General features: G+C 38.1%; 3 protein-coding genes across 10 annotated transcripts; 2 read left to right on the plus strand and 1 right to left on the minus strand.

The window, feature by feature from the left end:
• Positions 1-2,107: 2,107 nt before the first annotated feature.
• Positions 2,108-11,631, plus strand: LOC104115996 (uncharacterized). Of its 8 annotated transcripts, none has more exons than XM_070177377.1 (7): positions 2,108-2,487; positions 7,478-7,761; positions 7,845-8,089; positions 8,181-8,396; positions 8,466-8,558; positions 8,659-8,782; positions 8,863-11,631. In XM_070177377.1, the coding sequence occupies exons 5-7, from the start codon at positions 8,515-8,517 to the stop codon at positions 9,289-9,291; spliced, it is 597 nt and encodes a 198-aa protein (XP_070033478.1). In that variant the 5' UTR covers positions 2,108-2,487; positions 7,478-7,761; positions 7,845-8,089; positions 8,181-8,396; positions 8,466-8,514; the 3' UTR covers positions 9,292-11,631. The 8 variants fall into 8 exon arrangements, 5 of the variants coding, with proteins under 5 accessions (XP_070033478.1, XP_070033481.1, XP_070033482.1 ...); XM_070177380.1 differs by having other exon boundaries at positions 2,108-2,483; positions 7,475-7,761; XM_070177381.1 differs by having other exon boundaries at positions 2,108-2,483; positions 7,475-7,761; positions 8,869-11,631.
• LOC108948462 (uncharacterized) lies at positions 2,494-7,418 on the plus strand. The gene is made up of 4 exons (XM_018777610.3): positions 2,494-5,744; positions 5,815-6,119; positions 6,205-6,289; positions 6,377-7,418. The coding sequence occupies exons 2-4, from the start codon at positions 6,043-6,045 to the stop codon at positions 7,085-7,087; spliced, it is 873 nt and encodes a 290-aa protein (XP_018633126.1). The 5' UTR covers positions 2,494-5,744; positions 5,815-6,042; the 3' UTR covers positions 7,088-7,418.
• An 11,520-nt stretch (positions 11,632-23,151) lies between the features above and the next one.
• LOC138894043 (secreted RxLR effector protein 161-like) lies at positions 23,152-23,769 on the minus strand. The gene has a single exon (XM_070178717.1). The coding sequence runs from the start codon at positions 23,767-23,769 to the stop codon at positions 23,152-23,154; it is 618 nt and encodes a 205-aa protein (XP_070034818.1).
• Positions 23,770-25,282: the final 1,513 nt, after the last annotated feature.

Consider the following 25,282-nt stretch of genomic DNA (forward strand, 5'->3'; position numbering starts at 1 on the left):
AATGGTGGTACTACTCTTGGTAACACCTTTTTTCGTATCACATGTCAAACCACATTGTTCGTGGGGAGATGGCCTAGCCGCCCGGGCGTGATCGGACTCCGTGCTAACAAAAGCAGTGGTATATCAGTGCTAATGATCTCCCTACCAAAATTGTATATGAAGTTCGTATTTTAAAAAATATTATGTTTTAACTGAACATTTGGATATTGTTGATTATGACTTGTTGTTTCTATGTGTTGCCTTTTCTTATATGGGCATTCTATTTTGAAAGAGGACTTTTAGCTATGCATACTAGTGCTATTCGACAGTACTAACGTCCTTTTTGCCGGGGCGCTGCATCTTTAATGGATGCAGGTGGTTCTACAGCAAGCGACATTGATCAGTGATAGCAGTGCACTCTTTTCAGCTGATTTGGTGAGCCCCACTTCATTTCGGGGTCATGTATCTTTTGTTTCTCATGTACTAAGTTTTGAGGTATAGCCGGGGCCTTGTTGCCGGCATTTTCATATTACTCTTCTATTGTATTTAGAGGCGCTGTAGACAGGTTGTGGGTTGTGGTTGAAGTTGGGAATTGAACAAGAAATATTGGTATTTGAAAATCATGTTTTTCATTAATTCTATAAACTCGTAATATTTTGAAAATTATGAATGAAATTGCTAATGAGAATGAAAAAGAAAGTTATTAATAAAATCTTTTCAGTGAATGATTAATGGAGTACATTTTCTCTTTATTCATGGATGAGTTTGGGTAGAAGAAAATCTAATAGGCTTGCTCGGTCGGGTTCTCTCGATTGAGCACCGATTGCGCTCCCCGAGTTTGGAGCGTGACAGTATGAACCGAAGGCAATTATCCCGTTTGCTCCCTGAAAGAATGACACTCTTAAAGATGCAACAAATACCCTCCGACCGGTAGTATTTAATGGAGAATATTCCACAATATTTAGTGCGCTGCCCGTTACAGAGAATTTATCATTTATGCTCACCGTTACACCTTCATCAATGGCCCTCATAATTGACATTAAAGAAGGGCACGATCCTAGGACCTTGTTCTCTAGGCGTAGCTATAAATAGTGAGCTCTGTTATCATTGTAAGGACACGGCTTTTCTGGCAAACTTACGCTATAATTGATTAAAAGCTTTACACAATTTTACTTCCTTGTTCCTTGGTTTCATCACTGTTGTGCCCAGAAGCTCTACCTCCGAAATTACTTTTTTTCGTGATTTCATCTTTATTTCAAGGCTAAGTATTGCACATTTCTTTAATTATTTCATTATTTCAGGATCAAATTAATTCACTTGTCTAGAAATCACGTATAAATTAAATTATACCGTTTTACGGATAAATAGATGGTTATTTTGGGGAGGGGGTTATTTTTATAGAGAAGAGGATGATGTGAACAAATGAAAATTTACCGATAAATATAGAAAGGGATGTAATGTATTTACAAAAATTACATTTAAAGTTTCTTTGAGTTGTTTGTTCTTCGATTGGTAATCCAAAGTGTTACAAGTGTTACTTTTATAGCGGAAGATAAATGTGAGCATCATTGAATGAAGAACTGATTATACTTGAACAAAAAAATAAAAGCATGATGAAATATTTTTGTTTACTGGGGAAATATTTTCTTATTTACTGATTTCCTACAATGGTGCAATTGACTAATTATCTTACTAAATAGTTTGTATTGTACTTTTTTTCTTTCCTTTAGTGTGGTACAAAAGTGCTAATCTATATTTACAATAATGGTACATATTCAACAACATTGTATGACTGTGTTAATTGAAATGGGTGCACTACAAGAAATTTATTTTTTAGTGGCGATATTTAGTAGCGACTTTATTTATTGCTATAAATGATATATTTATTATGGTGACCTGATAATTGCTACAAAATAAAAACTTTTAGTGGCAACTTTTGCAGGTAGCCTTTAATATGTGCCGCTAAATCCTGAATATTTTGTTCACGCTATGACTAAAAATTTGGCTCCAAATGTTTAGTAGCGACTAATAGAGAGTCGCTGCTGAAGGTATTTTTGGGGGACTGGGTCGCCTCTAATAATGTAAATATCTGACATTTAAAAATAAAAAACTAAATAAAAGATCCTAAAAATACTAAGTCCTAAATAGAAGACCGAAGGTCTATTTTCTTCTTCCCTCTTCTCGATTCTCTCTGCAAAAGCTCCATTACTTCTTCGAATTTCTCAAATTAAATCTTTCACTTTTGTTTAATCACAAGATGTGAACCTAATTTATGAAACCCAAAAACCCTAACACCATTTGTATTCTAAGATTGTACTCAAATCAAGTAATGTGTTCAAACCCCAAATCCTTTTGGGTGTTAAATGCAGTTAGCAAGAGTGACTATTTCTTCATATTCACCTCTAATTTCTCTAACCCATTTGAAATCTACATGAGTAAAAAGTAATTTTTCCAACAATATCATCGTGTAAAGCCCTTCTCGGTGTTGACGATCTCTTCGCTGGGTAAGTTTTTATTTATTTAAAATTCTGAACTTTTTGGTGATTGCATATTTGGTATTCCTCTCAAAATGCTGAAATGAGATGTTGTGTGGTATGGGTATGTTATTTTTCCTGATATTTTTCGACAAAATTCCATATGTTTCATAAATCTTCACCCAATAATATTTTAGGTAGAGAGAGCAGTGAAGATTCTTTTGAGTTATACATTAAGAAAGATATCAGAAGTGAAAAATATTAGGATATATTTGATTCATTTTAAGATGTTACTTCATTTATTTTGTTCATCATTCCTTCTCTGTTTGTTCATCGTCTTTGTGATATACATCTATTTTCATATAGCGCTCCATTTTTTGAGCTTCTTCATGTCTCTACCGAGTGCTGAATTAGTTCTTATTATTTTCTGCTAATTGATTTAATAGATAATATAATTGGCCAATTTATAGTGTTAAATTGAAAACAACTTAGACAAAGTAAAATAGATAAATGGAGTCAATTAAGTTCTAGTTCGTCTATTTATCGCAGCCGAGGTGTTTTGATGATATCCCCTTAGATAACTTAATTTTGCATTTGAAAGTTATATTTTCTTAACTTTTTGTCGGCTGTAATTTCCATAATCTTGAAATGAATTGTTTATTGTCTTATTAGTTCATAAATGTATCTAGGTTGGAGCCTTGTCATTCCTTATGTAAAATATTTTATGACTTTGTCATTCCTTTATCTTTAGAGATATATTGGAAAAGAACTCTTGGTTGTGTTATATAATTATATTTGTTGACAGATGCAACTATTGGTTTAAAGTTAATTGCAACACTCTTTATACCATGTTTTTGAGATTATATTTTGCTATGACATATATCATATGTAAGTGTTGACTTTAACCCATGTAGAACTCTCTGTAAAGAGAAAATTTATCTTACTTTAGGGAAGCAAGATGAGTTATAGTAACATCTGGTTATGTTCTTGTAGCTGTGTTGGTTTTTGTGGTCCTTGAGATTTATTAATTAATTAATTGATTGATTGTTATTCTAAAAATAGGAATGGATAAAAGTTAGTTGAAAATTAGGAATAGAGGTGACCAAAGGTATAGAGATGGAGTAGATGGCTTTTTTAGTTGGGCATTCAGTCAACCAAGGGGGAGCACTATGATTCGATGTCCTTGTAAAGGGTGTATGAATACTGCATTCAAGCTAAGGCCCGATGTAAGAGGAGACTTATTGAGGAAGGGTTTCTGGGATTCTTAAAAAGTGTGGGACTTGCATGGAGAAGTGTTAGTTAGAGTTGAAAATTCTAACGTAACACTCAATAATGAAGTAGAAGATGATAACATTGAAGAGGATAATATTACAGAAATGATTCACGATGCTTGTGGACATGCGAATGTGGAGGATAATAATAATACTTCTGAGGACAATGAAGAGCCAAATTTACATGCAGCAAAGTTCTACAAATTATTAGAAGATGCTCGACAGAACTTTATCCTGGTTGTAGTAAAGTCTCAAAGTTATCTTTTGTTGTTAAACTACTTCACTTGAAGTGCTTTAATCATTGGAGCAACAAATCAATGGATGAACTGTTGAGTTTCTTTAAAGAAGTTATTCCGGAGGGGTCATTTGTGCCCAGTTCTTTCTATGAAGCGAAGAAAGTTCTTCGTGACCTAGGATTGGGTTACACCATAATAGATGCATGTGTGAATGATTGTATTTTATATTGGCGTGATTATGCCAATGCCCAATCATGTCCTAAGTGCGGTAAGTCTAGATGGAAGTCAGAAGAACACAAAGGCAAGAAAGTAACTTTTAAAGTATTGCGACATTTTCCAATCAAACCAAGGCTTCAGAGATTGTATATGGCAAGAGAGACAACAAAAAAGATGAGGTGGCACAAGGATAAAAATGTTGATGACGGTGTCTTGCGACGTTCGTCTGACTCCATAGCGTGAAAATTCTTTGATAAGCGACATCCCACCTTTTCAGCTGAATTAAGAAATGTTCGATTAGGTTTAGCAAGTGACGGGTTCCAACCTTTTGGCAACATGAGTGCCAATCATAGTATTTGGCCAGTCGTACTAGCAACATATAATTTGCTGCCATGGGATTGCATGAAGGATCCGTATTTCATGATGACACTTCTTATTCCAGGCCCTAAGTATCCAGGAAATGATATAGATGTATACTTGCAACCAATGATTGAAGAGTTGAAAGAATTATGGGATGGAGTCGAAACTTATGATTCATACTCAAAATCTAATTTTATGATGCGTACAGCTGTAATGTGGATGATTAATGACTAATCTGCATATGGGAACCTTTCAGGATGGTCAACAAAAGGCAAGCTTGCATGTCTTTGTTGCCATAAAGACAGACAATCGGTTTCTTTACGTAGTAAGTTGTGTTATATGAGTCATCGTCGCTTCCTTCCAATAGAGCATCCATGGCGCCGAAATAGTAGAAAATTTGATGGGAAGGTAGAAAAGAGGGTTGCACCTATTCTTTTAACAGGTGATGAAGCACTTATGCAATTACAAGGCTTGGGGAATGTGAGTTTTGGGAAGGGAAAAAAGCGAAAACGTGATTTTCCCAAAAATGCTTACAATTGGATGAAGAAAAGTATATTTTTTCAATTGCCTTATTAGAGAGTACTCTTTTGTTACGATATAACCTTGATGTGATGCACATAGAGAGAAATGTGTCAGGCAATATAATATCAACTTTGATGAATATGGTTGGAAAGATAAAGGACACATTAAAAAGTAGATATGACTTGGTGGACCTTGGTATTAGACAAAAATTGCATCCAATTGAGGATGAGGACAATGTATTGTTACCGCAGCATGTTATGCATTGTCCTTGGAGGAGAAGTTGAAGTTATGCCATTTTTTGGCTAATTTGAAGGTTCCTGATGCTTTTTCATCAAATATTTCAAGGTGTGTAAACATATTATAGAAAAAGATCTATGGATTAAAAAGTCATGATCACCATGTATTATTGCAAGACATTCTCCCAGTTGCAATACGTGGTTTATTGCCTAAAGAAGTGTGTGAACCAATTATAGAGCTTGGAAATTTTTTCAAGAATCTATGTTCTAAGTCTTTGACAATCGAAGGTCTTGACATCTTGGAGCTGAATGTGCATGCACATTATGCAAACTTAAAATTATTTTCCCGCCGACATTCTTTGATGTCATGGTTCATTTGCCAATTCACTTGGCAAGAAAGGAAAAGCTTGGTGGACCAGCTCAATTTCGATGGATGTACCCTTTTGAGAGGTAATATATTATATAATTTTAGTACCATAATTTGAATGACACATTATATTAATGAGTTATTTCAATATAGGTATTTGCGAACACAAAAGTCATATGTTCGCAATAATGCTCATCCAGAAGGTTCAATTGCCGAAGGTTATTTGGCAGAGGAAAGTCTCACATTTTGCTCAAGATACTTAAAGAATATGTCAACCAAGTTCAACAAACCGGCCAGGAATGACGATGGATCTATGTCATACTGGGAGATGTCTATCTTCAAAAAAAGTGGGCAAAAAAAAAAGGTGGTTCAGAAGGCATCATGCTCTCTCATGATGAGTTCAAACAAGCATGTATGTATGTGCTTAAAAATTATGAAGAGGTTCCGCCATTCATGGAGTAAGTATCATATTAATTTCAATATAGGCTCACATTAAAATGTTTCAACAACATTATCTTAACTGACTCCATTGTCAAAATATAGGGAATACCAGGGAGAGATTGAAAGACAAGGTTCAATGAGTGATGAGATGCATAACAGTGGGTTTCTTGATTGGTTTCGTGCACGTGTAGGTGTCTAGTTAAGTGACATTTTTAATATTAGTGTGATATTACGACGACGTTATTAGTTACAACGATGTTGTTTGGCTTTGTAGGTCTTTGTACTAGCTGCACAAGGGCGCGCAAATGAGGAGCTCATAAGCTTAGCCGTTGGTCCTGCACCAATGGTGCATCGATATTCCAGATTTGTGGTGAATGGATTCAGATTCCATACAAGAGATCTTGAGTTGAGAAGAAAAACACAAAATAGTGGATTCCTTGTGAGAGGAGATGATTCAGACTCTAATAAGGAGTATTATAGTGTATTAGGCGACATTTACGAGTTGTCCTGTATAGGAAATAGGAAAGTTTACCTATTCAAGTGCCACTGGTGGGATGTGGCTCGCTTGGGAAGGGGATATAAGATTGATAAATATGGCTTCACAAGTGTGAATACTCATTGTGCCTTGAACACAAACGAGCCATTTGTGTTGGCATCTCAGTCTGAACAAGTCTTTTATTTAGACGACATGGTTGATAAAGATAGGCTTGTAATTGTAAAGACAAATCCTCGCGATCTTTTCAATATGCCCGAAGATGATAATTGTGTAGAAGTTGACGATGAAGCATTGCTGAATGAAGAAACTTATCAACACGAGGAAGTTGAATTGAACATTTTGCGTACCAATGACCATGAAAATGATATCGATTTGTCTTTACATAGGAATGATGTTCAACCACAAAGTATTAACAACAATCATGCAAGCAAACAAGCACAAACAAGTGTGCATGATGAGGAAGAGAATTTTTTAATGAAAATCTTATAGATATATATGAGGATGAAGAAGAAGAGGATTTTATTAATGACAATCATATAGATATATCCGAGGGTGAAAAAAGCGAAGAAGATTGGCTTGATGATAATATGGATAAGATATTGATGATGCTCTGGAAGACTGATAAGCAAGATAATATAGATGTCTACTTTTTGTTTTGAAAAGTTCTCTGTATTTTGTTCCTTATTAACATGACAATGAAATTAATTCATTATGCTTGTAACTTTTAATTTCATAACTAGATTATAAATTAAGCTTTTGTGAAATGTTACTTGCCTTCTATGTGCACTAAGCATCATTATATTTTCCATGTATAATGAAATATTTTTACTCCTAATCGTGCTTCTATTCTTACTGATGTTTTTCTACATCATGCAGGAGGGTCCAAATGACAGGACGAGGTAAAGGTCGAAGTGGAACTGGTCGTGGACGTGGCCATTTTCAAGGACGTGGTAATTCTGGAGTGATGTCTCATCCACAAGTACAACCAATAGGGAATACTGTAGCATCTCCTGAGATAGGAGAATCAAATAATCCCAGTCAAGAACCTCTAGAGAGAGGACAAATATCAAGTAACCCTTGGCAGAGACCTTCTCTAGAGACAGTATCGTCAAGGAATCTGGACAGAAGTGTGCTTCCCTCTCCTGAAGTTGAAAATGATGCAGGTTAGTTTTTGAGTATTCAGTTAATACTCTTAACATGACTGCACCTATGTAGACTGATCACATCTACTATTTTTTGTTTGTAGTTTCTTCCAGCAATAAAAAGAGAGGAAGAGGGAAATATAAATCCAAAACTGTAGATATAAAAACTAAGTATGGCGGAAAAATTACAATTACAATTCCAGATGATATTGATAGAGCAGTAGGTCCTGGGGCTAGAGATATTGTTAATTTTTGTGGTTTGATCATGAGGAGCACTATCTAGTTCCGTGATGGGAGTTGGCAAAAGATTGTTTCAAAACATGGAGAAGCAATGTGGTTGAAGGTCAAGGTAAAATTATTTTTAATATCGTATTGACTTCCCGTTGCATCATTTATTTTTGTGGTTAGAATATCAAATATAATGGTTCATGTATGTTCAGGATAAATTTGAAGTTCTTGGCGGCATGCGAGAGCATAGGTTTCAAGCCTTTGTTATCGACACTATGCGACGACTTTTTAGAGCTTGGAAAGCTCGACTGAGCATTCGCTACTCTCGCCATGTTGCTGAAGGAAACATATTGTCTCGTCGACCTGAAGATATTGAGCTAGAGGACTGGAAATACTTAGTAGAGTATTTTGGAAGTCCGAAATTTAAGGTAACTTAATAACAATGTTTGATTCACTGCCCATTGAATAATGGCTTCTTAATCATTGACTTAATGCAGATTATAAGCGAAGGAAATAGAAAGAATAGGGAAAAGCAGATAACTAAGTATGCTTGTGGTACGAGGTCTTTTGCAGAAGTTGAGGAATCGACAGTGAAATATATTTATTTTCATATTATTAATTAAACATCTTTGTTATTTATATATTTATTTATTTGATTCTGTATTATTTTCCTATTGAACTATATTTTAGAAAAATCCTGCCACTGGAGAAAAGGAACCACCTGATAGAGTTTGGGAGATCCAACATACACGTAAAAATGATAAATGATAGAGGAGAAATAGTGTGGGTGGATCCACAATCCCAACAGATTCATGTAATATTCTTAAATCTATACCTTACTATCTTTTACTCCTTTTTATTAGCTTTGGTGTAAATAGCTATGCGCAATTGCAGTGCCAGCTCCAGGAACTTGTGGCTCAGCAACAATCTGAAGAGATCGTGCATCCCATGACTAGAGATGAGATTTTATCCTCTGTTCATGGTGAAAGGACAGGTTATGTTCGTGGTAAAGGGTATGGAAAGAAGCCTCCAAAAAATAGTCTCACGCAAGCGGCAAACATAGAGGCTAGTGTGTCTTCTGCAATAGAAATTGTGCGTCAAGAGATACAAGCTGATATGGATCGAAAGTTGCAAGAAGAACGTGAACATATGGATGCGGAGTTGAAAAGGAACATGGAGAAAGAGTTGCAAAGAAAGTTGGATGAGAAGCTTGAACATGTGAATCTGGAAGTAGAGAACAAGGTCAGTCTAGAAGTAGCCAAGAAGATCCACGAACAATTGGGTGCTTTCATGACCAGAATGCAAAAGGTAATTTACTCTTAATGTTTTTATACTCTTCCTTTTTGATATTTCTTCTTCTTACCGACTTGAATCTTCTTCCATCCTTCTTGACAATTCTTTTCTTCATCTTCTCCTTCTTTAATTATCTTTATGACAATAAGTTGGATTGGTACATGTTTATGCCAAATTGGAATTAATTTTACGAGGCATATGACGTGTTTGATAAAATACCTGAGAGAAATCTTTGTTTATATTCTATGCAGCTTTGAGAAAGCTAGCTTCTTTTATGTTATTGTTGTGAATAAGTGTCATCTTATGATAAATTTGAGTTTGTTTCGGACGTTTATGTTCTGGTGCGATTCTGAAATTCTGGTTATGCAAAATTTGGTTGGACTATTTGGTTGCATGATTGTTTTTGTGTGTATCATCAAAAACCAAATCAAATACTCTATATGTCTTGTATCCCAATGTTTTTCCTTTTTTGCTTAAAGGATGCATTTTATTGAAACAGATTTGGAAGAGCATCCTGCAATCATTCCACAAATTTGAATAAGAAACAGTTTTGTTTTCTGAGTAAATTAGATCGACTAATACCTTGGAATCTATTTTCACCATTAGTGGAAACAGATGCTTTGTGTAGGCTATTAAGGTCTTAGACCATCCAATATTATAGGGTGTGTTTTCTACTAGGAGTGTTGGGCAATTGCGTCATTATTGAATGTCAGATAATTGCATCAGTATTGACATTGACAAGGTGATGCAAACAATGAAGAGACAGAATATAGCAGTGTATGTTTGTGTTCCAATTTTCAGTGTGATGAAGTATCAAATACAGGAAGAACCATAAATGCATATTGAGTTTCAGGTATAGTATCTATATATTAAAACTCAGTGATAATTTCCTATACCATGCACTTGATGTCTTCATAAACGGTGGAAAGATACTTTTGTACAACTTAGGTAAACATTTTTATTTTTTGGTATTATTTTCAGAAAACCATGAGATACCAATTAGTATTTGATGATTGGTTACTCTTTGTTGAGAACCTCTTAAAGGTCTTTTCCAATCATTTTTTTTGTTTTGTTTTTCTACGATTCTCCACTTGGAGTTCCTCTCTTTCTGGATGGGTATGCTCCTGATCTTAAAGATCACCATTTTTCTGGCCATGCTCATCTATTTGTTATTGAGGATTCCTCTTAGCGTCTTTTCTGAAGGTTGCCAAATGAGCTGTAAATGTAAATGTTATCCAATGTGGAATTTGTTCTTCACCATGACCTTTTATGTCTGCATGCCACAGTATCATTTAGTATTTTATCTTGCGTGATCTTGCTGTCTCAAACACTTGTGGTTACTTGTGAACTACATTTACTTAGTTTATCCTCTTCCTCGGCACCTTGTTTTCTCCATTTCTGAATTTTGAAGTCTTTTCTTACTGCTTCATTCTTCTGATGTCATCCCATTTTTCCACTCCCTTACTAAATAGTACTTCTGTAGTTCATTAAAGGTCCTCTTTGATTATGTGTGTGGCACTTAATTCAAATTTTTGAGAAATGATTATGTGCTTTAATTTTTCGTCCCTCTTTTATCTTCTTTTGTTTTTTGCCTTTTGTTGCCTTTGTAAAACATCAGTGGAGAAAGCATTCACAGTCTTTTGCATGTGGTAAGTTCACATAGTGGATATTATGTTTTCTTGTCCAACTTCTCTGAAAAGCTTTTTCTGGTAAGAAATTCAATTCAGCCTGTTACGTAAATTAGTTATCTAAGACAGATGAGGCACAAATGCTCTTATTTCACTGGAAAAAAAAACTGTTTTTCTGCATGTTCTGAATAAAAAAATTGGGTTTGTTGTTGTTGTTGTTTGTTTGTGTTCCAATTTTCTTGTATTGCTTTGCTCCATAAGCCTGTCCACATAGAGTACTGGCCATTCCTAGCTGCAAATCACATGTAATAAGAGCTTTTCAGCTAACTAAAACAACATTAGCATCTACTGCATTGCCTATTCAAACTTGAAGCAATACTTAGGAGACGTGGTTAATGGTTGAAATTGTTATAATATATTTTTCCACTTCTATGTCATCCATTGTACTATTAGCATTAGATTATGAGAATTGTCAAAGTGATCTTGTGTTTCTTTTGTGTAATAACATGGATGAGGTTCTAAAACAATGGAGACAACCAAGGATGGGCTTCAAGGCACTTAGTATTTTGCTCTTTTGGGATGTATATGCATACAATGACAATGAAGTATTATGCATTATATATGTAATTCACATTTTAGTAATGGAAGTATTTAATATCCGACTTAAGATATTCTTTTGGTGTTTGTAAAATACTATTGGATGCGTTTATATAATTTTGGTCATTACAGTTGCTGAATTAAATAGGTTTCAGTGGTGACAAATCTTATTCAGAAAAGTATTTGTTGCAATATTAAAGTTGCCACTGATTGTTTAGTAGTTTTTGTAGCAATTATCATTGCCACTAAATATCATTCTCCAGCAGCGAGCTCAGAGTCGCCACTGATGGTTTAATGCTTTTTTTGGCGACTTCCAATTGCTAATAAAAGCCACTCTCTTGTAGCGATATCAGAGTTGCCACTGATAGTTAAGTGTTTTTGTGGCGGCATCAATTGCTACTAAAAGTAACTCTCAAGTAGCGATATGAGAATTGCTGGTAATAACTAATTGTTTTTGTCGCGACTTCAGTTGCTACTAAAAGCAACTCTCTAGTAGCGATAAATAAGCTGCCACTGATAGTTATTTAATTTTGTGGCGACACCCTGTAGTTGCTACTAAATGTCACTCTTCAGTGGCGACTTCCCCTGAATCTGTTTGGTGGAACTACCTTTTGTGGCGACTTGGCATACCTTTTGTAGCGACACCCTGTAGTCGTCACAAACAACGTTTAGTAATGGACTCACTTGCAGCAAGTCTGAGTGTCACTGCTATAAACATTTAGTGGCGACATATGATGATTTTGTAGCGACTAAGGTCGCCGCTAAAAGGCAGAATTCTTGTAGTGATATACATAGATTTCTATGTTCTCTTTGTTATTACAAACATGCATAATTTTGGATGTTGAGGCAGCTAAAGCCTGAAAATAATTTTCTCTGTTGTATCTTGAAGAGTCTATGAGGAAGACATTGTCGAACATGGTCAAGAGGTAATGGTTGTTCCTGAAAGAGAGAAAAAGATAATTTTAACACATCAAGATAGTGCTCAAAAGTAATATACTCTGAATTAAAATGAATGTTTTAAGCCTATAAAGTACTTAGGATGCAAAAGAAATTAAAAGACACCAAACGGTTTCGTCCATTTAAAGTAAAGAGTGCATCTAAGAATGCAGGAGTAATCAACATGTGCTTATTTGCCTTTCGGAGCATGTCTAACCTAACAAATGTATACGAATTACAATCATACCTTATGTCGTAGTTCGTATTGACCTTTGTTGCTAAATATATTCTCAGTGTATTGGAATTTTTGATTGATACACTTACTAATATTATGAATTAAACTGTGTAGCACTTTAAGTTTCACGTATGTCGTCCAAAAGTAATAACCTTCAGCTAATGATTGAGTTACTTTAATATGATGCGTTTGCCTGATTCGATAGGTGCTCCCTTAGCCAATTTCTAAATACTACTGAGGAGCTTACTTTGTTCTTGAAATTGGTAGGATGAATACTCAATTTTGCTCTCAGAAAAATCTTTGCTATTTGGTGCATTTTTTATTGTAGCTTCTTGTGCGTACATTATCTGTCATGGAGTTTAAAACTTTTTTGAGGAAATTGAAATCACTCGATAAATGTTTTATTAATGGGGCAGATATCACAATGAATTTCTACTTATTCTGGCTTGGTTTAATTAGAAATTGGTTAGTAAAAAAGACAAAGTTAGATAATACGCATAAAAAAGATCTATTACTGCTATATTTTATGCATTCCTAGTCAATGAAGGTAATTTCTAAGTTTCAGAGTCTACAATAGCCTTTAGTTATCTTTTCATTAATGATGAATCTAAGAAGCCAATTGTAATATTTAAGCGACCTAAAGGAGATATTTTAGTTTTCAACAGGCATGTGGAAATTATTGAGAAGCTCTCTGTATCGGCAATAACTAACACTGCCAAGCAGCACAAGTCAGATGATCAACTAACTAAGCAACACTGAATAGTCAAGTAACAACTTAGAGTTAATCAATTAGCAAGAATGCATTGTTGGGAAGTATCTACTTCTGCTAAAAAGGAGAACAAAAGGGGTCTCATTAAGAGGAAATATTTAGGAAATACAACAATGATATAATTGAGACAAAGTTGTACAACCAGATACTCTTCTTGGTACCTTAAAAGCATGTGCTACTTCAGCTAAAGATTTTTCCTCTGCAAGTATCCAACTATACATGACTTAGGAGAAAGCTAATCTCTACGCATTGAGTTGTCCCATTATACATTATTTTCAACATTAATGTAACGACCCAACCGGTCGTTTTGAGAATTTGCACTTCGCTCAGTAGTTTATGGGCATGAGTAGCTCCGTATAATGTATTGTGATTTGTGTGAATCGTCGGTTTTGGTTTTCAGGTTATTCAGGACTGATTTGAAAGAATGATTCTCAACTAGGGAGCTTTAAATTTGAAAGAGTTGACCAAGTTTGACTTTTTAGCATTTGACCTAGGATTAGAATTTTGATGGTTCCGTTAGCTCCGTTGGATGATTTTAGACTTAGGAACGCGTCCGAATTATGATTTGGAGGTCCGTGGTTGAATTTAGCTCGAAATGGCGAAAGTTGAAATTTTGGAAAGTTTGACCGGGAGTGGACTTTTTGATATCGGGGTCGGATTCCGATTTCGGAAGTTGGAGAAGGTCCGTAATGTCGAATGTGACTTGTGCAAAATTTGAGGTCAATCGAACGTGATTTGATAGGTTTCGACATCAGTTGTGAAAGTTTAAAGTTTCAAAGTTCATTGAATTCGAATTGAGGTGTGATTCGTCAGTCCGATGTTGTTGTGTGTGTTTTGAGGCCTCGAGTAGGTTCGTGTTTGTCACGACCCAATTCCATGTCAGGCCGTGATGGCGTCCAGCACCGTTGCTGGACAAGCCAACAGGGAACCACTTAGTGATTACCCATTTTTGTTTATTATTTATTAAGCCATTCCAATATTTAGCTTTACTTACATTTAAAGCATTTGATAAATAAAGGATTTTTAAGGCAAACAAATGAAAACATCTAGAAGCAGTTATAACTATTGAATTACAACCCAAAAATCAAAGTCTACTAACACGTGCCAAGATCTGGTGTCACAAGTGTGTGGGCAACTAGTAGAATATACAAAAGATGACCATCCTACTGTCTGAAACAGAATAGACAGATATAAACAAAAGAGAAACTCTGGCATGCTGCTGAATGGCTCAGAAGGGGGCAGCTCACCGTGAAGTCTCGGTCCATGATCAGGTATGCGCTCCGGGCAGGTAACTAGATGCACCAGCCTCAGATCCTGTACAATTAAGTACAGAAGCGTAGTATGAGTACATAAACAATATGTACCCAGTAAGTATCCCGTCTAACCTCGAAAAAGTAGTGACGATGGGTCGGCTTGACACTTACTAGGGCCAATAATAATGTAATTAATGTGTTATGCTAAGTATAGATATCATGAATAATTCTGACAGTTCAATAAAGGGAAGAGATAAGTACTTCTTTCATAAATTTAAAATTTCAATTTCGGTCATATCATTTAACCACTTACATTTCAAGGCATTTAAGCAGTATAAATCACAGAGAGTTCCAAATAATTAACATGCACAATTATGCCGAGGTTGTACGACCCGATCCAACATAATATTAAATTGTGCACTGTCGGAGGGTCGAACGACGCGAATCATAGATGCATCTATTTACTACCGAGGCGCTCATCCCGATCCACAAATAACAATTATTTTCAAGAAAGCACAAGTTTCTCATTTACAGTCAAGTATCTCATACAAACCTTCAAGTAAGTGAATTTAACCTTATACAATTCTTTTATCAATTTCTATCATGACAATTAGCAAGTAAGGGCACAAACATTCCAAGTATAGAATGATACGGGTCATAAACTGCCCGGACAGTAGCATAATAGTAGCTACGTACGGACTCTCGTCACCTCGTACGTACGTAGCCCCTACAATTAGGTACAAACATTTATTTAACTCACCTATGGGGTTAATTCCGTCTTAAAAGGTTAGAAAGGAGACTTACCTCGCCTCAAAGCCTACTTCCCAATTCAAGAACGTGCTCAAACCTCCAAATTTGATGCCAAACGACTCGAAGCTAGTCAAACATGACATAAACTAATCAATCTATGCTCAAAAGTTCATAATTCTACCATTTAAGTGATTACCCACCCTAAATTGTAAGATTCCTAAAATTCACCCCGGGCCCATATGCTCGGATTCCGGAGATTTTCAAAGAAAGTCGTTACCCATAACCTTAGGAACATAAATATATGATTTTTACTAAATTCTATAACAAATTTCGCGGTTAAATCTCATTTTTATCAAAAACCTGGGTCTTCCTCTAAACCCTTATTTTCCACTAATTTTCACATGTTAATCTACCCATAATCTAAGTATTAAACTCATAATAGGTAGAAATTACTTACCTCCAAAAGCTAGGTGGGAATCCATCTCAAGAAGCTCCAATAATCGCCCAAAGAGTAAAAGAAAATGAGTGAAAATGGCTTAAGTCTCGTATTAATTGAACCTCACTGCCCTTGCGATTTTTGCACCTGCGGTGCATTGGCCGCACCAGTGGATTCGCTTCTACGGACCAGATGTCCGCTTTCGCGGAATTGGCTGGGCCGTTTGGGGCTGCATCTGCGGAAGGGCTCCTACTTCTACTGTCCAGCTTCTGCATAGAAAGAGCCGCATCTGCGGAACCTTGCTGGACATCCTGGGATCGCATCTGCGAGGGCTTGGCTCGCACCTGCGACTGGCCAACCGCAGGTGCGGTTATGACAGATATGGTGCACTCAGTTGTAGTTCCAAATTCTCAACTTAGTCCGAGCCTCGTCCGATTGGCACTCGGGTCCCCCGGGCCCCCGCCCGAACATACCAACAAGTTTGAAGTCACAAAACGAACTCGCTCAAACTCACGGAATGCTCGAAACAACATTAAAACCAATAATCACACCCTAAAACCAATTGAATCAAGCTTAAGAACTCCAAGTGGGGGCCTTATTGCGGAATTTGAGCGAGATGAGTATTTGGGTTTTGCATGATTGATTGCGTATTGGTTATGTCCTTTCGAGTTTTGGGTGGCATTATTACATTGGCTTCTCCGTGGTTATGGTAATGCACTTTGGGGACTTGGTGTCGAATTGTGCGTGGTTATTGATTTTGAGCATGGTGGCTCGAGGTGTCTCATATGTGCCAGTGTTTGGATGGGGTCGCGCATTGCTGTAGAGTTATGTTGAGATATGATCCTATGTGTTAGATTCATATGTTATGATTCTACGGTGTGTGATGGGTTCTTAGCATCGCGTTGTGGTGTTACCCGTCGAGCTTGCGTGACGGTTCTCTTGTTTGAGTCATTTTCTTGATTGAGTACATTTGGATTGTTGCTTATTGGTGCATGGATTGCACGGGTTATGGCTTCAGATTGTATTGATGTTTCATGTCACTAGAGTGGTCGTGTTGGATGTGATGAGGTCATTGGACCTAGGATGGATACTATCTATTTACAGCATGGTTGGAAGGATAATATCGAAAGCCGGCTTAGAAATTTGCTATAATTTTTGTTGAAAGAGAGGGAGTTCCATGACTAGTTGATCTGATGAATGGTTATGAGTTTCCGCGTGTTTCTTTCATCATCGTTAGTGTACGAAGGTTTTAGGACGAGGTTTGGTTTGACATGAGGTTATTACCTGAATTGGGTTGTTTTGGACAATTGTTGTGATTAGAAATCATTGCTATGAGTATTTCAGTTATGCGGTATATCATGTGATTACATCTTGGGTTATGGATATGGCTTGATATAGCTTGTTCAGACTTATACAGAGTGTTGATGCGAGATTCTGATCTTATAGAAAGTTCCGGATGATGGGAATTGGATTTTAAGGCTTATGGTCTAGGTTGAATTAAGGAAATCTCAGTTATGTTATGTTATCAGACCTATATGGGAAATGGTGACGTGAGATCACCCCCAGGTATGTGCATGGTAAGGTTACACGGAGATTTGATGGCTTTTGGAACAACTCTTGGCACGTTCGAGGACGAACGAATGCTTAAGTGGGGGAGAATGTAACGACCCAATCGGTCGTTTTGAGCATTTGCACTTCGCTCGGTAGTTTACGGGCATGAGTAGCTCCATATGATGTATTGTGATTTGTGTGAATCTTCGGTTTTGGTTTTCAGGTTATTCGGGACTGATTTGGAAGAATGATTCTCAACTAGGGAGCTTTAAATTTGAAAGAGTTCACCAAGTTTGACTTTTTAGCATTTGACATCATATTGGAATTTTGATGGTTCCATTAGCTCCGTTGGGTAATTTTAGACTTAGGAGCGCGTCCGGATTGTGATTTGGAGGTCCGTGGTTGAATTTGGCTCGAAATGGCGAATGTTGAAATTTTAGGAAGTTTGACTGGGAGTGGACTTTTTGATACCGGGGTCGAATTTCGATTCTGGAAGTTGGAGCAGGTCCGTAATGTCGAATGTGAATTGTGTGCAAAATTTGAGGTCAATCGGGCATGATTTGATAGGTTTCGGCATCGGTTGTGGAAGTTTGAAGTTTCAAAGTTCATTGAATTCGAATTGAGGTGTGATTCGTCGTTTCGATGTTGTTATGTGTGTTTTGAGGCCTCGAGTAGGTCCGTGTTATGTTATGGGACTTGTTGGTATGTTTGGACGTGGTTCAGAGAGGCCTGAGTGAGTTTCGGACGGGTTTCGGGCTATTTTATTTCCTTCATTCTTCACTGCTGGTTTTGCTGATGTCTGGTGCACCCAGTGTTCTTCACGATCGCGGACTGAGGGATGCGATCGCGTAAGGGAAAAATTGAGGCTGAGTTTTTCTTCATCGCATTCGTGAATATGGGTCCGCATTCGCATAGGTTACTGCAGATCGAGCACCGCGTTCGCGTAGGTGTGCACGCGTTCGCCTTGTAGAGCTAAGCTGGGCAGGTCTTCATGGCTTCTTCATCGCGTTCGCGAGCCTGGGGCCGGCACTCTCACAATCAACTAACTAATGACCGGCACGCTCCGAGGTACTTGGATCTACATAAAAAATGTACAGAAGCATAGCATGAGTACACCACAGCGGTACCCGAAAAGTATCAAGACTAACCTCGGTGGAGTAGTGACGAGGTTCAAGTCAAGACAACTACTATACATAATAACCTGTGCAATTGTTAATATAAAGCTAACAAAGGAACAAATATCAACCTACAACTAAACATCGAAAGAACAACAATAAAATGCTAGCAATGTGATAGCAATTAAGGGTCCACCAAACTATGTAGAGAACAGGGTTCTCTATAAGTTCCCACAAAATGCACGCACACAACAGTAAGTAAATGACACAATGGAATTTTACGTGGAAAACTCCTAGCTCACGGGATTAAAAACCATGACCTACCCTTGTAGGATTTCAACTTCACTACTGGGCAAACTTTAGATTACAACCTATTGTAACCTAGGAATTAACCTCTTAATCCCTCACTAACTTGTAACAACTCTATTACAAGCCACTTTGTAATAACTCTATTACAAAGACTTACAACTCGACTAACTCTAGCCAAGACACAAACACAAGGCTTATGATTTTACAAAGATTTCCTACACAATGCTTCTAACAAATCTAAGTAAGAATTACAAGTAAAGTGCTTTAACAAAGGTGCAACACAACTTAGGACAAGTGGTGACTCAATACATGAAACTGGTCCTTCGTTATGTTGTTCTTTGTTCTTGATGCCCTTGAGAATCACTTGCAAGATTGACACAGACTTGAGAGAATGCTTGATGAATTCTTGAATGTGCAAGTGTTTTGTTTTACCTTTGCTTGATGTTAATAACTCGTTTGTGACATCACTTGAATGATGCAAGCAAGTTAGGTAAAGGGCATTCCCCATAAAGTTGACTGCTGCACTGTTACGTGTGCAGGAAGCAACTTTACATCTGTGGGGAGTTGACTTGTACAGTCACCACGGGAACTGGTGGCCATCTGTTCCCTCTGTTGTTCCTTTGACTCTGAAGAGTTGAACCACGTCCCCGAACTGAGACATGTTGTTCTTTAAGTACTAGAGGATGTGTAACAGGTTCCTTATCTAGTTTTTATCATTAAGTTTGTTAGATCATCAAAACATAACAGGGATACATATAACCTATCAATTTCCCCCTTTTTGATGATGACAAGCTTATAATTGAAGTTCCCCCTAAGAGCCAGAATGGTAGATAAGTTTCCTATATTCCCCCTGAATCTGTTCCCCAACTTGTTCCCCCTCAATTATTTCCCCCCCTTTTTGCATCATAAAAAGATCAGTAGCAAGCAATAAGCAAAAAGAAGTCTAGCTTGGTTAACTCATGCCACATGTGTGCACACAATCATGACTAAAAACAGAGAAAAAGAGCAAGACATGCACAACAAAAGGATTAAACTTTCATTAATTTTCGGAAATTAAGCAGGGAGCAGTTCCATTCTTACCAAAACATCCACAAAATAAAAACAACAAAAGGTACTAGTCATAAACATCATTAAGACTAAAAACAGAGGACGGACACTAGGAACTTGACACTGGAAACATGACGACTATTAAGGAACACTGGAAGGGGGAGCACTGGAGGCAGAGGAAGAGGCAAGGGATCTAAGAAGGATGTCCATACGAGCATTTGCAGACCCTTGCTCGGTTAGCAACCTTTCCTTCAGGTCCTCAACCTGTTTCCTGAGAGTAGTATTTTTCTTTGTCAGGCGGGAAACCTCTGTGTTTTGGGCAATACTGGAACCAGCTGCCTCCTGGGTCTGACTGAGCTGACCTTCGAGAATGGCATTCTGAGCCTTCAGCTTCCTTATTTCTTCAGTGGCACTATTTTGAGCATTGATCAATTGAGAAATGGTCGAATTGCTGCCAACCCCTCCACTCCTATCAATGCACTCACACTCTTCAAGGGTGGTTTTGGAGAAAGATTGCTTGCGAGTTCCTACTTTAGCCTGTCCCAAGGGAACCTTGAAGAATTCAAACACTTTAGTGAGGAGAAACCCGTAAGGCAACCCATGATTACCTTCCTTGAACTCTGCTACTTTCTTCATGTGCTCTATCAAAAGACCAGGCAGGTTTATGGTGGTGTATCCATATAGTGCTTCCATGAGAATCAAGTCTGCTCATGATGTAATAGAGCGTCTTTCAGAACGTGGGAGCAGAACTTTGTTCACCATTTCAAACAACAGTTGGTACACTGGAAGGAGGGCCTTCTTGTGTACCCGTTCCCCTTGCTGTACTGCCTTATCCTTCACAATGGAATTTATGAAATTTGTAGAGCAGACCCCCTCAATGGATGCCATCCCATTAGTGGGCACGCCCAAAATGGCTCCCAGTACACTAGTGTCCATCACAAAATCAACACCGTTCACTTTCAGACAAATGTTATCATCCTCAACTGTGAAGAAGTCAGCATAAAAGCTACGCACTTCTGCCTCATATACCTTGGGATTGTCAGTTGTGAACAGATGTGTCCATTGTTGGAATTCACAGATCTCCACCAATTGGCGCATTCCTGACATCTCCAGAATATCGGGGGCAAATGTACGGGCCCACAGTACCTTTTGGATTTTCAGTTTTTCCCTTCCAGCATCCTAGGTTGCACCAACCTTGGCCCTCTTGGAGGAACCGGGTTCTTTACTAGCACTAGCCTTCATTTTCACTGATTGTCTTGCACTTTTTATTTTCTCACTAGATTTCTCAGACACCTTTTTCTCAGACACGTGTTCAACCAACTCTTCACCAGATTTCTCAGCTACTTTCTCACAAGATTTTTCACCCTCAACCTTGCTCAAGTCCATTTCACTCACATATGACTCCCTTTTGGACTTTGGAACAGTAGGTTTCTTTGAGGACTTATGAACCAAGGAACCAGTTTCCTCTTCTACCTCATCATCAACATAAACGACTAGTGCATGAGGCACTACCTTCTCATTTACAACCTTTCCATCTTTCACCAATCTCCTCTTCTTCTTTTCCTTTTTGCTTTTCCTTAAAACTGACTCAAATTCTTCTTTCTTCTGCAACCTAGTGATAGGTCTCTTAGAAGTTGACTCTTGGGGAGTTTCCTGACTAATCCTAGCCCTGATGAAGCTCGCAAGAGCCACATTGTCATAATCATCTTCACTCCCTTCATTTTCCTCCTCAAACAGAGATCTCATCTCAGGAGGAATAATGGCCAATGGCTCAGCCTAGAAATGAGGAGAGGGAGCGGGATCAGTACTGACCTGGGGTTCTTTAGAAGAACAGGGAGTTTTATTCCAAGTAGGAGCATAGTGCTCCTCTTGTGTGGAGGGATCAGGCCCCGCAGGAATTTCCCCAGTAGTACTGTCTGGTGCCAGATTTTTGACAGGCACCAGTTCCCTTCCCTCTACCAGTAGACTATCACCTTCCCCCTTAGACCCATTTGTTTCAGACACGCCTTCATACTCACCAACTACACAGCCCTCAGTAGCGATTGACAACATATTCTCTATGGCCTCTTGTTCTTGCAAACCCAAAGTAAACTAAGAAGACATAAGAAGAGCATTACCTGTAGACTCGGCGACATTCAAATCAAGACCTGGGGTAGTCTTTGCCGATTCATCACTATTACAACCCACTCCTTGCATCTCAGAACATTCTTCCACTGGTCGACTAGAAATTTCCTGATTGTCTTTTTCCGCCACTGTATCTACTTCTACTATTTTTTTTGACGAGACAGAAGGAGAGGTTGTTGCCACAAATTTCTTGGGAATCGAGGTTTTGCGACTCCTATGAGAGCCAGTGCTCGACTGAGTTGGAGAGGAAACAGTAGGTGGTTATGACTCTAGATTAGGGTTTGGACTAGATGGTATAGGGATTGTAGGTTCTAGCCCTGGGGTTTCAATGGGTGATGACACAGTGAGGACGATGCTTGGAACAATCTAAGTGTCCAGATTATCAGACATGGTTGAGGATAGTGAGAGTTTGATGGAAGAAGAGAGTGTTTGGTTTGAAGGAAAAAGGGAATTTTTAGCTTTGATGTGAACAGTTATGATAGTGACCGTGAGAGAGGTTATTTAAGATGGGTGAGGGACCGGTTAGGAACGAGTATCAAGTTGGGTAGACGGGTCGTTTCATAACAGGTAGGACGCTTGAGTTCCATAAAGAGAGAGAAGGGAATGATTGACATTTTAATGACATGGCACCATTTCAGCCGTTAAAAGGATATGGATGAGAGTACATAGAAACTACTAACCTGTGCCAAGGGAACCAGGTTCCCTAACAAATTTTGTAAATGTGAACTTTATCCTTTTGACTGAAATGCGATATCATCAGCTACTTGTTTGCTCTGTAATCGTCATGCGTGTCTACTTGCAATGGTATAGAGGTGAGTTAGACTTTGCCAGAAAACACGTTTTAGCTATTTTACCTGTATATTTCTTTCATAGACAATCATCAAGGGATCAGGCCCCTAGCTAGATTTCATCAACCCTAGTGCCAAGCGATTCTTTTCAAAGTGCTCTCTGCTCAGTGCTTTGGTGAAGATATCTGCAATTTGATCTTCTTTGCTGCAAAACTTCATGCAGATGAGCCCTTTCTCAATATTGTCTCTGAGGAAGTGATGCCGCACATCAATATGCTTTGTTCTCTTATGTTGAATTGGATTTTTTGCCATGTTGAGACCACTAGTGTTGTCACATAGTAAGGGCACACAATCAGAAAACACACCGAAATCTTCTAGCTGCTACTTGATCCACAATAGTTGAGCACAGCAAGAGGCAGCTGCCATACTCAACTTCAGTAGTTGAAAGGGCCACTGAGTTTTGTTTTCTTGTGCCCCATGAGATTAGACACGAACCTAGAAAATGTGCCATACCAGAAGTGCTTTTCCTATCCACTAGATAACCAACATAGTCAGCACCAGTATACCCTATTAAGTCAAAGTTATCTCCTGAGGGATAGTAGAGAACCAGGTCCTGCGTTCCTTTGAGATACCTCAGAATTCTCTTTGCAGCCTTCAGATGAGACTCCTTTGGATTGGATTGAAACCTGGCATAGAGTCCCATACTGAAAACAATGTCTGGTCTACTTGCTATGAGATACATAAGTGACCCAATAATGCCTCTATACATAGACTCGTTTACAGGAGAACCAGGTTTATCCATATCCAGGCGAGTGGCAGTGGCAATAGGTGTATCAATGATCTTTGAACTCTCCATCTCAAATCTCTTCAGAAGCTCTTTGATGTACTTTTGCTGACCTATCATTGTGCCCCTAGGAGTTTGCTTGACTTGTAGACCCAAGAAGAAATTCAATTCCCCCATCATGCTCATTTCACACTCACTTCTCATGAGTCTTGAAAATTTCTCACACAAAGAGTCATTTGTTGCTCCGAAGATAATGTCATCAACATAGACCTGCACTATGAGCAGGTTTCTCCCCCGTTTCTTCAGAAATAGAGTGTCGTCAATTTTCCCTCTTGTAAAGCCATTTTCTGGAAGAAACTTGGACAGCCTTTCATATCATGCACGAGGAGCCTGCTTCAGTCCATATAATGCCTTGTCAAGTTTAAACACGTGCTCAGGATGCTCATGGCACTCGAAACCAGGCGGTTGCTTGACGAAAACTTCTTCTTTCAGAAAGCCATTCAAAAATGCACTTTTGACATCCATTTGAAACAATTTGAATTCCATATGAGATGCAAAGGAAATAAGGATTCTGATGGCCTCCATTCGAGCAACTGGAGAAAAAGTTTCATCATAGTCAATTTCTTCTTCTTGATTGTATCCTTGAACTACTAACCTTGCCTTATTTCTTGTGGTGTTTTTAAACTCATCAAGTTTGTTTCTAAATACCCACCTAGTTCCTATGATAGTGTTCTGTCAGCAGGTCGAGGAACCAGGTGCCATACACTGTTCCTCTCAAATTGATGAAGCTCATCTTGCATAGCCGTAATCCAGTCAGCATCTTTCAATACTTCTTTGATATTTTTAGGCTCAATTTGAGAGAGAACTGTAGAGAAGGCAAGTGAGTTTCTAGACTTTGATCTAGTTTGAATTCTTGAGTCAAGGGGGGGGGATCACATTTTGAAGAGGGTGTGAGCTTTTGTGCTTCCAGCTGGACACCTGAATCTCATTATGAGAGGTTCCAGATTCTTCTGCATATGATCCATGTGTCATGTTCCTCACCTCAATAGCTGGAGTTCCATGTACAACATCCACAACTCTATTTTCTACTTCAGTTATTGTGATTGAGGGACCAGGTTCCTCTATGTCAGCTGGAGATTCAGCTGTGCCATTGTCATTTGATTCCTTGACCTGGTTCATCATATCGGCCTTTCCATTTGCCATGTCAATAACTTCACCAGGGACATTTGACAACTCTCCATCTTGATCAGCCTTATCATGTGCAGCTTTTCCAAGAGGGTGCTGTGCTTCGTCAAAGATCACATTTATGCTTTCCTCAACACATTGAGTTCTTTTGTTGTATACCTTGTAGGCTTTTCTTTGTGATGAATATCCAAGAAATATTCCTTCATCACTCTTGGCATCAAACTTTACCAGAGCTTCCTTACCATTGTTGAGGACAAAGCATTTGCAACCAAATGTCCTCAAGTGTGTTAGCTTAGGTTTTCTCCCATTCAGTAGTTCATATGGGGTTTTGTTCAGGAGGGACCTGATCATGCACCTGTTCACTAAGTAGCATGCAGTGTTGACTGCCTCTGCCCAGATACCTTTTGCAACACCACTATCAATCAACATTGTCCTAGCCATATCTTCAAGAGTTCTATTTTTCCTCTCCACGACACCGTTTTGTTGAGGTGTTCTTGGAGCTGAAAAATTGTGA

The sequence above is a fragment of the Nicotiana tomentosiformis genome, chromosome 6 (genome assembly GCF_000390325.3).
Source record: "Nicotiana tomentosiformis chromosome 6, ASM39032v3, whole genome shotgun sequence".
Taxonomy (NCBI): domain Eukaryota; kingdom Viridiplantae; phylum Streptophyta; class Magnoliopsida; order Solanales; family Solanaceae; genus Nicotiana; species Nicotiana tomentosiformis.